This window comes from Natator depressus, chromosome 11 (assembly GCF_965152275.1).
Source record: "Natator depressus isolate rNatDep1 chromosome 11, rNatDep2.hap1, whole genome shotgun sequence".
Classification (NCBI taxonomy): Eukaryota; Metazoa; Chordata; order Testudines; family Cheloniidae; genus Natator; species Natator depressus.
Window position 1 is genome coordinate 20,610,560 of NC_134244.1, and position 16,703 is coordinate 20,627,262.

The 16,703-nt window shown below is 39.6% G+C and overlaps 1 protein-coding gene across 1 annotated transcript in view; it reads right to left on the reverse strand.

Annotated features, from left to right (window-relative positions):
* LOC141995842 (von Willebrand factor D and EGF domain-containing protein-like) overlaps nt 1-16,703 on the reverse strand; it is a 245,954-nt gene that overhangs the window by 73,713 nt on the left and 155,538 nt on the right. The window contains exons 16-18 of the mRNA XM_074967290.1: nt 13,385-13,499; nt 6,070-6,320; nt 4,135-4,354 (exon numbers count right to left, since the gene is read on the reverse strand). Coding sequence (XP_074823391.1) covers nt 4,135-4,354; nt 6,070-6,320; nt 13,385-13,499 — 586 coding nt within the window. The remainder of the gene's footprint in view (nt 1-4,134; nt 4,355-6,069; nt 6,321-13,384; nt 13,500-16,703) is intronic.

A 16,703-nucleotide genomic window follows, 5' to 3' on the forward strand; every position in this document is an offset into this window, starting at 1 on the left:
CACAACATCAAGGATGAGCTTATATTGTTGTCACAGAACCTGCCCTGAAGTAAAATCATCTACCTCCCAGCTGGTTTTAAGCTTCATTTGCTTATAATTTTTCACCTGCTATTAAAACATTGAGATGCATTTCTGTTTTACTCAATTATTTCTTTATTTTGTTGTTGCTTTGTTTGTTTGTTTTTTTAAGTATTTTTTGGTCAGGAAAATACAGCAAAAATAATGTATATTGCATATAAATGTCCAAGAAAAAAATGTGATCAGTGAAACCTGGTGTGTCCTTCAACAGACATGAATCATACATCCATGGCTTTATAGTCATAATAATAACATATTATTAAGTGTTAGCTATTCTTCAATCTGCTGTTTATCCATTGTCCCAACAAAATATAAGTAGAAGCAAAGTGTTCTTTAAATGAGACTGAAAATATCCCATACGGATTTTTAAGCAGCAAGCTGGTTCTGAAGACAAGCTGGTTCACGTGGACTCATAGGTCTTTATTCTCATATACTAATATAACACCAATAGGTCTGACTCTCCACATGAATGAGTGCAGCGGGATAAAACTGGTGCAACTCAGTGGAGAATCAGGCTCATTGACTTCACTAGAGTTACTCCTGATTAATGCCGGTGAAAATGAAATCAGAATCAGGCCCACAGTCAATTAGTCCATCTCCCTGGGCCCAGTGAAGAATTGTTCCCTATACTATGTTTCTGAATGTTTTATCAAACCCAGTTTTAAAAGTCCCTAGTAATGAGGTTTCTCACACTCTCCTTGGGAGACTATATTCTCCAGCCAAATAGAAGATTCCAGTCAGCTTCACTCTTAGGGTATATTTTAGATATTCATCCTACACTTTCCCTTTCTAAATTTCTTTTCCATACTCAGTCTTACATAGCAGGTTTCTTTCAAGATTTCTTTCTCTCACTTACTATCTGAATTTGCTCTCCCCAAATACATTGGCTTGCATTTTTCCACGTCTCATTTAATTTACTTTCTGCCCATGTTTTTAACTTTCTCTAAGCCCTTTCTCACTCCTCACTGCTGTTCATGTATCCTTCTACATTTTGGGTCATTGGTGAATTTCATTAACATGTCATTTACTCCATCTTCTTGAACATTAATGAAGATATTAGATGAGGCGTAACCTAATACTGATCAATATACAGTATTGCTGACTTGCCTATTGGATTGCCCCCACCATTTTAGCCCCCACTTTTTTGCAATCCCATTTATTTTATTTAAGGAGTTGGCATATTACTTCCCCCTCCCTGTTCCCTACTCCAGAACTTGCAGTGAGAATGCCAGTTTCCAACTAAAACACCGGAGTTTGTACAATGTATGTAGCCTGGTGAAGTGCTTTGACAGAGCTTTAACAGCATGGGTGGAGGGGTGGGGAGGGAAGCGGAAGGGGGCTGAGATGCCCCCCAGGATCTTATTTGCTAGTGCATAGTTTGCTACAAAGGAAGCTGAGAAAGAAGATCCTGGGTTATAGCATGAATATGTGTGTGCTTTCTTTGTGTGCCAGCAAAGGGAATCCTAGGCTGTTTTTCAGCCTCCAAAATATCAGTTGTCATGTCTCAGTAAGAAACATCTTTCTTCATTCCTGCTGCAACTTTACAGTTGTCAGTTGCTTAGAAGAAAACAAGCAGGAGCAGGGAGGGAATTGCTGAAAGAGAGGTTGTGGGTTTGCATGACTGTTCTTCGGTTTTCAGACGGGTTTAGTAAAATCTGTTGGCTGGCTTTGGCTGAAAATGGATATTCCTCCCTCCTAAACTGAAGTCAGGTTTTTCCATGGGCCTACTGTGCATCTGGGCATTCTGACCCCACTTTTAGTCACCTTTCCAACACTAGGGCAGCAGTTTTCTAGTGTACAGCAGCCACTACTATTTCATTAGGGTGTGTTTTATATCTGAACTTGATTGTTTCAATTTTTGAAAGTGGAGTGTAACTTTCAGTACGGAACTTGTGAGTATCCACATTGACACGTGGTTTAGTTCCAGGAGACACGGGCTCAAGAATGGCAATGACCTTTCATCACTAGACAACAGATTTTAATCTGGCATGGTTTGACAGCAACTGAAAGTTGTTACTCTTTGATGGCTGATTCAGCAGACTTTGTGAAACACAGAGGCACCTGAGTGGTATTGTTCCAGAGCTATAAATGGCTATCATATTAGTAGCATCAGGGGAGATGCAAGGGAATAAGTATTTGAAGACTTGGTGAGAACAGGGGTGAGCTATATTGGAGGAAGCTTTTGCTGCCACTGTGGTGTTGTAGTTATTCTACCAATAAATAAGTGACTTCATTCAACAAGGTTTCTTATCTGGTGCAAACATTTAAATTCAATTTTTTCACATTTCTCTAGTTCTTTTTCTATTCTTGAAATTGGCTTGCACCGTATATTAACATTCTTGAAGAAAGTTCCTGGTATGACAGGCAAAATATCAAAACAATAAGAACTTCTGTAAAGTGCATTCCCAATACAATGTGTACTGTCCATTTTGTTTAATCTCTTTGTAAGGTTTCTCATGTGCTTTCACACTCTAGTTTTTCAACAACATCTCAATATTTCCAATTAGCCAGAGTAAGCAACTGACGTGAATCTTTTTATGAGCAACAGAAAGTTATGTGGTGTAGCTGGCTGGCTTAGTTTTATCTTTCTCTAACTTATACTTTAAAATGAAAATGACAGAGGCATATCATCTGAGATAAGTAATTTTAGCAATTTTGGTACACGTACTATTTTGTATTGTAAATACTCCTCTGAGACCACTTTGGTTTGTCAGCAAACACTCCAGGGTTTATTTAAGTATCCTCTCAAAGAGTGTAGAATTATGCCCATGCCCAAAATTACTGTAACAGCAAAACCACTTAAAACAGAAAAAGAGATCATAGGATCATAAAGAGTCACCAGGCCTGATTCGCAGCGGGTGTAGATCTCTGTACTTTGTTGGCTTTAATCAAACTGTAACAATTTATACCAGGTGAAGATCTGCTTTATAACAGCTAGAGATGGAAATTCCTCCTGCATCTACCTGCTCACTTGTACAAGTGATTGAACTATTCACTGCAAATCAAAACCAAAGGCCTAAATCCTTTGTAGGAGGTTCAGCTATGTCTGTCCTTTAGCCTACACTGTTTGTTTGATGCTTATACTATCTCTTTCCATGTTTCAGTCTTTTACCTCATTCTTTCCTTTCATTGCATTTCCTGCAGCTTCCCATCTGTGTCTGTCCCTGCATTGCATTCTCTCATTCCTTCCCTCATGTGCTTTCAGTCTCACCCTGCCCCCACAGTCTCTTGCTCCTGGTAAATGAAAGGTCAAATATGTCTTTCTCCTTTATGCCATCTGCATGAGAGCCATCCACAGTTGCAGTGCTTGTGCTGTCATGAATGTGCGTTGCTGCTTGTTTATCACTCTCTGCAGCAGCAGATACCCAAAAAGGTGACCAGGAAGAGGTGAGACAATGGCTCTGTATGTCCTACATGGGGGTCAGAAGAGATGGCTAGCCAAGCAGAGAAGAGTACACTGTACCAGCAAGACGTCTGGGAACCCCAGAAGTGTTACACCTGACGAAGGCCCGATGACTAATGAAGCTTCAGGTAGGGTAGTGTGGTTCTGCTACAACAATAAACCTCTCAATCTCTCTATCTTTTCAGCTCTTCTTCGCTCTCTCCCAACATCAGTCATCTCCTTTCCAGTCGCCTTTCTATTACCCATTTTCAGTTCTGCCCCCTTTCTGCTCCTTCTCGGACAGTGCTCCTTGGTTCAGCTTAGTGCAGCCCCAGAAGCCCATAAAGATGACCACCTGCCTGTTCTGGGCTTCCCAGCTCTCCTGCTTGGATGACGGAGCGGGAGTTTGAAGGAGATGAGCTGAGGTCAGAACAGTTCATAACACCACAGGCTCCACTCTGATTTCAATGGGCTGGAGCTTTCAGTTGCTTGATTCCCTCAGCACCGACAACCAATGGCTGTCCACATGCCTTAAGCTAAGAAAGGGAGTGATGGCAGCAGAGAGAGGATTCATGCAGCCCACTTGACAGATGTTTGTGGACATCCTACACTGCGTTTGAAAACCCCACGCTCCTTATCAGATCAAATAGGAGTTAGAAGCAGTGATGTGTTACCTTTTAAACCAGCTGGACATTTACAAGTGTAGCTATCTACACTGTTCACGCAAATGCCACTCCCACATGAGTTTGGTTTGCAGTCATTTATATTTTTTTGGCAAAAGTTCCCATCAAATCCACTGGGGCATATGCAGAGATATTCACCAATTCCTGGAGGGAAGTTAATATTGGTAACACATGATCCACCATTCATGCAGCTGCAAGGCTTCACTAAAACCTGGAGAAGGCAAAAGGGAGTCATAAATATGTTTCTCCTATTGAATAATCACAGAGGAAAGGTGCATCTAGCTACCTTTTAAGGTTTGACTTGAAATGCAAACTCATGATACATCATTATAAAAAGTAGAGTTGTCAGGAACATGTCAACAACACTTCTTTTGATGAAAAATGCTGATTTGTTGAAATCTAAACTGTTTGCTGGAAAGCATTGGTTTTGATGAATTTTTTGACTTGAAAAAAATGTTGCAAAAAATTTCAAAATTGTCAATGTCCAATTTTGACATTTTTAAAGCATTTAATGACATTTTTCATTAAAAACAACTTTGCATCTAGGAATTTGACTTAATTTATAATAAAACAAGGTTAAAAAGAAGGAAAGGCTGTAATGAAAATAAAACATATAGAAATTAATATAACAAGATATTTTGATGTTTGTTGTTGTTTTGTAAATGAGTGAAAATTTTTGAGATTTTGACTTTCATCCCAATTTGGGATGCACATTTTTTTTGAAATCTGTTTCCCATCCATTACTAATAAAAACTTCCTTCTAACCAATGTACTATTTCCATAGAGCTAATCTCACAGTGAAGGCTTTTTATTTATACTATTGAAAGCTGGATTTTAGTTTCCATCATTTAGGGGCACAGTCTAACCTCAAATATGCAAACAAAATTCCTGTTGGCTACAATAGCAATTGTTATTGAGTATCTGAGGGCAGAATTCCTTAGTTCCTTAGTTTTGAATGAAGAAATAAATAATCTTTTAAACTGCTTGCCTGCCTTTAGTGTTAACCACTAATTCTTTAACAAATGTCTTTGCAGGCATGCATTCCCTAGATAGTCTCTATTCCAAGTAAAGAGAACAGCTTCAAGTGCAGTTATGCTGTGTACTTGCAAAGACAAGATTTCAAAGAATTTTAATAAAGAAACATTCTCTCTATAAAATCTAGCTATACATTTCTAATACACCCATCACAGTAACAACCAATACGTCTGTTAGTCTATAAGGTGCCACAGGACTCTTTGCTGTTTTTACAGATCCAGACTAACACGGCTACCTCTCTGATAACTAAGTTATAGTTTCCCCATTTCTTTAAGAACTCTACAGATGATTATTTTGGCTAAAACTTTGTTAGGCATGTGAGTCTCATTAGCATCTCCAACACTTATCCATTATTAGCAAAACTGCTCTAATATTAAGAGTCTGCACCCCACCTCATTCATCTCATTAGCTCATGCTATCACAGGATTAATGTAGCACCTTACAATAAAGACAAAGCAATGTACGAGAAACCAAAAGTGGAGTAATGACATAAGAGCAAGGTACCCTCTAAAGATATAATTGAGAATGAGTTATAATCTCCCCTTTAGAGCTAAAACTTGGTCTTTTATGTTATGTGCTTTTTTCAAAGATCCAAATGCAGACTGTGAATGTTAAAGCCGATTAATGAACTATTAAGAGGCTGTGCAAGAGTGTTCTTTCAAATAGCAATCAATAGAACCTGCTCCTGTTCATTGTATATATTGGTTCTATGCTCTCAGAGATATTTATTTGATTAATTGATCATTACTGCCATACTGGATTATATGCACTTACTAAGAAATAGCTGAAGTCTCAGTTTTTAAGACAGTAACAAATTATTAGCCATAATGGAAACTGCACTAAACCAATAGCATGATAAACAGTTTTTTTCCCTTAACGTTCCCCTCCTACCTCAACAGAGTATCTGCTTTGTGCATTGCATTCATCTGACACAGAGAATTCAAAGATCTGCGGTTCTTCCAAATCGACTTTCCAGATAAGAAGGCCAGCAGGAGACAGCGTGGCATCCTGTGGCCCAGCCTCTAAGATGAATAGCACTGCCGATCCTTCAGGATCCACTGCTATTAACTGGTAAACAAAATTCTCACCAATAAACGTCAGCAGCTGGCTGGAAGGGACTTGGAACACAGGAGGTAGATTGTCTAAAAAGCAGAAACGAGACAACGATTATGTACATTCAGACTTCTGCAATTTAAATATTCACAGGGCAGATTTTTTTAAGTAATATGGTAAATAGACTAAGTGAACTAAAGCTGATGATAAGAGTAAAGTAGATGTCAGAGATAACAAAGTGCTGTACTCCATCAGAAAGCAAATCTCCTCCATTCTAACTGGTTCATCACTCATATGGAACCTTCATCATTTTTGTGATTCGTCGGACATATGGGAGCAGTCTCAATATGGAATTATACCCGTCCACTGTTTCCCTTTCCCCATCTCTTACCTGAAGTGGTAACTGTAATTCTAATAGGGGCAAAGACCTGAAAGTACTGAAACTTCAGCCAGCTGTTTCTGTATGTATGGCTCATGCAGCTCTATTTATAATGTGATCCCCCTGTTTCTAACTATGCATCGGACAGGACTTATCACAATGGGGCCCAAATCTTGGCTGGAACATCCAGGTGCTCCTAATAATAGCACTTGTATATTTGGTAATATATATAATGAAGTCTTAGAAATATGAGAGCTCCCTGAAGCAATCAGCCATACATTGATACTAATAAGTGGGATTTGTGTGTGTTTAATGTGTGTGTTATAAAGTATGTGGATTAGTGAGGTTGTTGAGCTTTAGTGACTATTGGAGTGAAGCTCAGCACTATAGCATAGTCTGGGAGTTCAAAGTAGTAAAATCTCATTCTGTGGGCAAGTTAGTGATAGAAAGGTAAGGGAGGTGTTATTTGATTCATAAAAATGGTGTCATCCTCTGTGGCATGGTGAGGAGGGGACTCATTACCCCCCCGGGCTTCCAGTTGTAGATCCTCCAGTTTGTGGAAATTTTAATAATACAGTGTCATTGGAAATGGGTTGAGTTGGGTATCATTCGTAAGCCCTTTCTCCTACAAACATAGTGGCAAATATGACATATCTAGAACAATTATGTAGATATATATTCAAGACAATGTTTAAAAATCAATGTTTATTTAATTATATTTTAACACAGAGATGCATTGCTTACATAAAAAAGACATTGATCTTTGGTAATCCTAGGGAAGTTAGCCTTGACATGCAGGACTGAAAACATTTATTCATCAAAGTCATCAGCAGTGTCATCTGAGTTTAGGGCATCATAGCTAGACACATCATGCTGATCCTCGTCTCAGCCAGATGCACACATCTTTGTACAAGGCAGGCAGCTGGCCAAACATTTGCAGGGTCATGAGCATCTGGTCTTTGCACAGGAGCGTTTGATTAGCTGAAGGATTGATTCGGGAGCGCATGGTATTTCACACATAACAGGTGTGATCAGTCCGTCCTCCAAGACCCATCTGTGCTCGATAGGGAAGGGTAGTTTTGGATGTGCTTGATCATTCCAGAGCCTCTCCCTTGCTTGATAATTTGCTCTCTTGATAGCAGGTATAAATGCATCCCCTGTCATGGCAATTTTTTGCTGTCTGTCTACTTCTTGGAAAACATCCACCAACATTGCTCTGCAAGTGTTGGAATGCTGGTCTTCAAATGGTAAGCTTGGCATATAAATGCCTCCGGTTCATTTATGACCTCATCAGGAACTGTCTCAGCCATTCTGTGCACCTTCAGAGTGAGGAAAGAGGCATTGGAGGCTGAATCAACTGCCTTCCAGTAAGACAGTTTGGTCTTTCCAACCAGCCTTCCAGTAGTGGTCATATCCTGAAAGGGTGTGGAAACTTGGCAGTGTGGTAGCTTTTAATGATCCGAGTGATAGGAACACATCCCTGAGGTATATAAAAGGTTCTGCTCCCCAGCAGCAGGCACAAAAGCTGAAGTCTTGGGAGCATCTCACAGAGAGCACTAGAACATCTGTGACTTGTGCAAAAAAATCCAGAGTTTAGTAGCACCACTCTCTCTGGCATTGATGGCAAGATAATTTTAGTGTCAGCCTCCTCATGGGAACTACGAAGAAACTCCAAGGAAAAGTGCTAGGCAGCAGCTTCATTATGCCACGCAACAATGAAATTCTTTGAGCAATTCCTGCAAGGTGTGCAGTTAACTCGACCTTCCTGTGAGTATGAGAGAGTAGTTTCTTCAGTGTGACATTGGATATGTTTGAGGAGCCAATGATTTTATACTGGACAGGTAAAATACCAGGAGTCTCTTCTTTCTGGTAATATTTTTAATTGATTCCTCTGCCTGCATGTCAAACACGAGGTGACTATGTCATCGGTCCAGTATTTTCTCTGTGGCATCCTAATGAAGTATTCAGCCAAATCTCAGCAGGCGTTAACAGTTTCTGGTTTGTTGAGAGCTTGTACTCAGGCATACCATCCATGCTGAAAGGCCTCTGCTGACATAAAGTACCCGTCATGTTGTCAGTAGGTACTGGCTTAGGAAGATCATGTGAGATGTTTATTAGTTTGCTTTTTGTCTGTTATGTGCATTGTTCCGTCATATTTGAACATCAATCATGCAACCACCGAAAACTCATATTCTCCCAAGTCTCATGTAGATCAACATCATGCTGAGATCTGGACACGAAAAGCAAACAATGACCTATCTGTGATTAGCTCTGTAATAATCCCTGACACCTTCAGTCTGACTTTCTTCTTTGCACTAGAGCCCAGTTTAAGTCTGTTCTTCTTGATTGATGCCCATAGATTGATGGAGTCTTTGATAATTATTTGGGTTTTGGAGGCTTCGTTTATTCATTACCCAAGATATCCATTCATCTGACATATTTAGCTATCTCATCACAGAAGACTGCTTTCATCATATTAATAAGCTCAGTTCTGTCATATGCAAATGTGTTGCCAGTGTGAGTAATCTCATTTTGTAGCTTTAAAATTGCCCTTTCTTGGCATTAAACAGCACCTAAAATGCTGCTTGGTTACTACTGAGAAAGTCATCCAGCTACAGTGAATGATTCATTCAAAATTTGATGAAGTTCTAGGGTTGTCTCACTAGAAGTGACAGCTTCATACAGTTTCTCATCTGTCTCACATGTTGAAACTGTGCTTAATGGGTGCCTTCAGGCTTCTGGCTTACTGCAGAAGATGTAGGTGTCTTCCCAAAATGCACACCATGGGACCTAGTATAAAGTGAGTTTTGCCCACAACTGACACTTGTCCCATCGTCTTCAAATGTTTCCTGGTGCTTGCTGTTTTCCTCTCCAATCTTGCCAGATTCAGATTATGGGTGTACTTCTTATAGCATGTAAAGTGCCACTGAGAGTTGTGTGTAACCAGGTCCTCCGTGGTCATATTCTCCAAAGATTCAGTTCCTAGTCAGTACATTTCATCTCCCCATTGATGCCTAAAAATGATCAAGACCAAAGTAAAAACAAAAATTCTGTGATAAATTACTTTGGGATTGTAACTAATTAAGTTGTGTAATGTATGTCATGTAACTATGTGCATGCCATTTGTGGATGGATTCCAGAAATTTCTGGCTGGTTGCTGATGTCTTAACCAGTGCCTCATTACAATTCTTTTGGCATAATAAACAAAGCTGATCATCTTTACCACTGAACCAATTCTCTTTTGCTGATGATGGCAAATCGCTTTGAAGCACTCCTTCCATATACAGTAATCTGAAACACTAAAAAATGATCAGGTATCATGTTCTGAGCATTAACTGATAGCACACTTGTCGATCAAGGCTCACAGTTTAACTTTGTGAGGGCTGCATTTTGACATGACTGTTAAAAACCAATTTTTAAATTATATTTTACACATTTTCTTGAATATATATCTACATAATTGTTCTGTGTTTGTTATGTTTCATACCATCTGCTCCTGGGAGAAAGGGCTTTAAATGATACCCAACTTGATCTGTTTCTGATGACACTGTATTATCAAAATTTCCATCAACCATGGGACCTGGAACTGGGGGGAGGCAGTGAGTCCCTCCCACCACACCACAGAGGATGACATCACTGAAATTATAATTCTATACATACATTTTTATGTGTCAAATGACACCTCCCTTACCTTTTGACCATTTACTTGTCCATGGAATTACACACACTGCTAGACTGAGAATGTAGAAATCAGAAAATGACAACACATTTGTATTACTTGTGAAAACATGCAGGACAGGATATTATAGTAAGAGGTTTAAAGTAACAAATTCAGAAAGCAACGCTGCAAGCTCTTGTAAGCCTGATGCTGTGATTTGCAAATGCAAACCTTTTTCAAGGGATGAGTGAATATTGCCCACGTGGTTGGATCTACCTTATAAGGAGCACAAAGGAAATAAATTGAAACAAATCCTCTTTACCTGGAAGAGGAAAGATCAGTTACAACAAAATGAATGCAATAGCATTTCAGAGTTCTGTAGAGGATACTGTCCCTTCACTTCATCAGTCAAATATCACCTTGATTTATGAGGTTTAATTATTTTCAGGGATTTTTAATATTTTTGTCTATTGTAAGAAAAATTGCATATTGAGTATACAATAGATCTCTATGTCTACATGCCTTGTATACATCTGTGAATGTGTGGTTAAGGAGGATTTCTTTGCATACTAGTTGACTGTATTTGAATTTGAAACTTGTTTGTTTCCAGTGGTGTATTATAGGCATTGAAGACAAGAAAAATTATAACTACATACAAATATATGTGTATACTTACAGCATATGTAATTCATATTTTAAATTTAAGTAATCTAATTGCCAAATTGATGAATGACAAATGAATTGAACAGGCAACTTTGAGAAAAAGTATTATAAATTAAATAACCAGCCCATTGAACCGTTTCTGATACCATTAACTCATGACTTCAGTACTACCTTGCTCCTTGAGTAGTTCCATGGATTTCAATGGGTATCTTGAGGAATAAGGTGCTTGTCAACATGATTAAAGGTATCACAATTTGATCTCATATACATTATTATTGTACTTCAGTAGTGACTAGATGCCTTAATCAAAATTAAAGCCCCCTGTAGCTAGGCACTGTACAAACACAAAATAAGAGACAGACCCTACCCCTAAGATCTTACAATTGAAATAGATAAGACAAAGGGTGGGAGAAAGGAATTATTATCCCAACTATAAAAATTGTATGCTGAGACATAGAGAAGTTAATTCACTTGCCTGAGATAACACAGCAAGTCTGTAGCAAAGCTGGGCATTTGACCTGACCTCCAGAGTCCTAGTTCAGTGTCTTCAACTCAAACCCATCCTTTCTCTCTTTTAAACACCAGTACAAGTTTACATTTTTTTATGTTTAAAAGAATCATGTCATAAAGGAATTCATTCATAGGTATGTTTAGCTTTGAGTAACCCTCTCATATATATGAAGATTAATTTCATTTCATAGTCTGGTATTTTAAATCTATATCTCTCATAAGAACTGGATGCATCTTTGCAATAAATTTTGGTAAACAGCATATGGAGCAGAATCAGCACTATCCTTTTATTCTTGAGTATCAATTTTTCAGCCTTTGCTTTCCAAAGCATGTCTTACATTATGCAATTATTTAAATAGGATTCTCCACTTGTCTTTGCTGTGCTATCAAACCTAAGTTGCTTGTCCAGCAGACTGTCATGGCATAACTGCTGAAAGCTTCTATCTATTATTCATTTATCTTTTATGTCACAAACACTCAAAACAACTAAGCCCATAAAGGTTATGCCAGAAGCAATCAATGGCATGCTCAATGGGTATGCAGCTGCAGATAAACACAAAAGATGTTAATTGGATGGAGAGTTACAAGAGGAAGTAACAAAAACAGAGGCACACGAAATGAGGTGTTCCTGAAACAGACTGTAAAGAGGACTGTTTTTGATTTACATGGAGGGTTTCATTCTATCCAAATATATGAATATAAAATATCACTCTATTTACTTTCTCTAGGTGTCTCAGCAATTCTGGACATGGGACTGAGTCCCAATCATGGACCTTGGGACTACTGAAACTTGGGGTGGTTGAACAAGGATCTGTGTCCAGATTCACAAAGGACTCCTATCTTTACTAAAGCTTAAACCAAAATCCCAATTCCAATACTTTAGGGCATCAGAAATCCAAATGTAAATCTTATGCTGTTCTCTAGATGATCCCATTGCATTTACAGGTATCCCTCAGCCATCCTCTACATGATAACATATAGTATGATTTGTTTAGTCTGTCCCCCCCCCCCCCCAATATTCTGGTTCAGGTGGACCCTTTGCATTACAACATGACCAAGTTTACAGAAGACCAACACAGAATCAAATGCTAGGTCTACATGTAATTGCTCTCCGCAACCAATGCATATATCTATTGCAACAACAGTTCAATAATAATGCTGTGCACGCACATGTGTGACCATGAACATAAACCCATGACAATCATTGCTGTTAGGAGCATGAATAATCCGCACAAGGGGTTTCTGGGTAATGGCTATATCAAGTTTTTGGGTATATACACAAAAATGTAGACTGCAGGCCTTAATCCCTAGGAGTTGCCTCAAAAGCCTTCACCATGACTTCTGTCATGGGGGCCTCAGAGGGGCACCTGTAGGTTTTGTGGAGAGGAATAAGGGTGGATGTTTTCTGCCCTTTGCTCCACTTTCAGATTGTTGGATTTCTCCTAGATACCTTTGTGCAACACCTACAAGAATTTAGCCTATAGCCCATTTTAAAACCCCAAAATAATCTGCTTCCATTGGTGTTTCAAATACATTGTTTTCCTTGAGTGGTTTCTCTTTAAAGCCTGTACTCTTGAGAGTAGCATGGGTGTCTTTGGGACCAGCAGCCCCTTGGGCTAACAGTTTTCAGTGTTGCAGAAATGATAAATCTCAAGTGTTTGCTGTGTGGATAGTTCCTAAAATCCTGTTTTCAGGGGGTTGTTTATTTGGCTTTTTTTTTTTTAAAAAAGTTCTGTGAAGTTTTGCCAGGTTTCAACCTAGAAACTTGCATATATATGTGTAGCACATATACACAATCACAATCCTGTATTCGTTGTGCACACAAAACACCCACTGAAGGCAATGCACACAGATTGCAGAATCAGGCCCCAGTTTAAAACTTAATGAATGTAATACTGCATTCTTACCAAAATGCCTGTAAATCTTACAAAAATCTGTCTTACTTTCATTAATAGACCACGTGAATTTCGAAATGTCAGGTTCACAGAGAAGACATGGAGTAGTAGGGCTTGAATCTCCTTCACTGTAGCATAGTCCATCTATGTTACAAGTCTCTTCCTGCCAAATAAATAAATAAATTAAAAAGAAAAAGACCAGAAAAATGACAGAAATTAGCAGTTAGTAATTGCTTGAGATAAGCATGAGCTACTGTTTCTCTAGGAATAGAGAAAAACAATTTAAATGCTAGCACTTTGTCCCCCAGGGAGAATACAAGTGCATCTTTACATTGCTGAAACATCAAAGAGTTTTCCAGTTTCAGTGCAAGATCCTAGTAGCTGTGTCTGTCTTATCTTAGGCAACTTGCAATGTCACTGTCATGGACAAATTTGATAGAACACAGCTTTTTTCCTAGAAATGTGTATGTACTGTATGTGATTATTACCACCAGCTGTGGCTTGCTAATATGATGATTATGTGGTGACACTCAGAAAATAAGCTCCATAAAAACACTTAAGGGGCACTTTCTAAAAACTTTGACGTTCTGGAATTTTACTCCGTTTTTTAAAAAATTAAGTGCTTCTGTCCATTCCTTTTGAAATAATAATAATAAAATTCAATGGCAATAACAACCCAGTACAGAATGAAATAAAAATGTAGTAAGGAAACATTTTATTTTTTAGGTTTCCATGACATTATTTTAACCAAAAGTAACATTTTCAAATGCACCTAAGTCACTTAGGAGCCTAAGTCCCAGTGAACATCATTAATTTTAGTCAATTGGATGTGGACTTCATCTCTATATAGGGCATATGTTGAATTTCCATAGTGACTATGTGCACTGGTTATTGGATATGTTTCAGACAAAACCCTATCCTTTTGGGGTGTATCTCCCTCAATATCTCCTGATGAAGCAGTTCCACTTAGTATAAATAATTAGTCATTGAAGTAGGGATTGAAACCTGACTCTCCCACATCCCAGGTAAGTGCTCTAATCACTGGGTTATATAGTCTCACTCTTTCTCTGGCCCAGGGAGCATTGATTATTCCATGCAACTGTAGCAGCTTCAGTAAGAAAAGCTGAGGAAGCTCCACCCCACAATATTCCAGTGGTGAAGGCACTCACTTGGGAGACCCAGCGTCAGAGACTGGGACCTGGGCAGTCATGCCCAGTGGTTGAAGCAGGAGTTGGCAGCCAGGAATAGAAGGTCAGCATCAGAGCCAGAATCAAAGGCCAGATACCAGAGCCAAGGGTCAAAGCTGAAGTCAGGATCAGAGCTGAGGGTCAGAATTGGAGCCAGAGGTCAGATGCCAGAGCTGAGGATCACAGATGCCAGAGCCGAAGTCAGGAATCAGAGTTACATTACCAGGAGTAAGGCAAGGTTGCGTTCATGGCAGGAGCAGGGCAGAGAACAAGGAGGAGCTATCACACCCTTGACAACCACCAAGCTGCTGTTGCTGGGTTTAAGAACTGGTCAGCGGACTCTTTCCACCAATCAGATGGAGTAGCCAGTCAAGCAGCCTACTAGAGGCCAGCTGCCCTCATTATGTTTGCCTGGAGACTGGCTCTGCTGCAGGCACTGAATCCTGACAGTACCTCCCCTTCAAGAGCGCCTCCTCAGGGCCCAGTTTCTCAGAGTATTACTGATGGAGTTCTAACAGTAAGTCCAGGACATGGATGTTCTCTGACTGGTTTATGAATGTTATAATTCTTGACATCTGATTTGTGTCCATTTATTCTTTTACGTAGAGACTGTCCAGTTTGTCCAATGTACATGGCAATGCGGTCAAACTGGACAGTCTCTACGTAAAAGAATAAATGGACACAAATCAGATGTCAAGAATTATAACATTCATAAACCAGTCAGAGAACACTTCAATCTGTCTGGTCACTCGATTTCAGACCGAAAGGTCGCAATATTAGAACAAAAAGACTTCAAAAACAGACTCCAACGAGAGACTGCTGAATTGGAATTAATTTGCAAACTGGATACAATTAACTTAGGCTTGAATAGAGACTGGGAGTGGATGTGTCATTACACAAAGTAAAACTATTTCCCCATGTTTATTTCCCCCACCCCCCACTGCTCCTCGGACGTTCCTGTTAACTGCTGGAAATGGCCCACCTTGATTATCACTACAAAAGGTTTTCTCCCCCCCCCCCCGCTCTCCTGCTGGTAATAGCTCATCTTAAGTGATCACTCTCCTTACAGTGTGTATGATAACACCCATTTTTTCATGTTCTGTGTGTATATAAATCTCCTCACTGTATTTTCCACTGAATGCATCTGATGAAGTGAGCTGTAGCTCATGAAAGCTTATGCTCAAATAAATTGGTTAGTCTCTAAGGTGCCACTAGTACTCCTTTTCTTTTTGAGTTTATTCGTTGTATAATCCTGAAAGAGCCCAGGTTTTGATAGTTTGGTGCATGGGTGGCTCGATTTAAGATCCTGGGCAGAGCGCCACATCTTGTCTCCTATGCCGAGATTTGAGCAGCCTGACGGTCTTGGTCCCCATGGTGTTTATAGGCTTCTTTGGCAAACTACAAGTGTTCCCCTGATCTGCTGGTGAACTTGTATACATGGGAGGCTAAATCTGCAGTGATTGGTACTGGATGACTTACAGGTATGTCTGTGCGGAACTAGGGGTGAAAGCCATAGTTTGTAAAGAATGGGCTATGTTGGGTTAAGGCATGGAATTTATTGTTACATGCGAATTCAGCAGAGCACAGCAGGGGAAGCCAGTTGTTCTTGTAATAACTCAGAAAACAGTGAAGACACTGTGCCAAGATTTGATTGACTCTCTCTGCTTGCCAATTAGTCTGCGGGTGATAGGTGGACAATGTGATAGGAGGAATTTGATGCCAAGGAGTCTGAGAAATTCCTGCCATAATCAGGAGATGAACTGGGGTCCCAAGCGTGATATAATGCCTGTCGGTAAACTTTGGTGGCAGACAACATTTTCCAGGAGAAGCCAAGCTGTCTCCTGTGTGGTAGGAACAGTACAGCATAGGATGAAGTGGGCCATCTTTGTTAGAAGGTCGATGGCAACCAGGATTACTGAATGTCCTGGGATCATGGCAGTTAATGAAGTCTATTGATATAGTAGTGGCCACCAGAAGCTTCTTGAGACCGGATGCCAGGTCTTGAATTGACCAAAATGGTCCACAAGTGGCAAATGGAGGCATCGTTTCAATACCTGAAGCCTAGTTAGTCCCTCTGGAATGTAAGTGCAACCCTTGTGACTGAGGAGGCTATTCTAAAATAGGAACTTGAAGTTGGGTTGGGTACCTGCAGCGTTCAGTGTCTGGTGGATCTGGGTTAT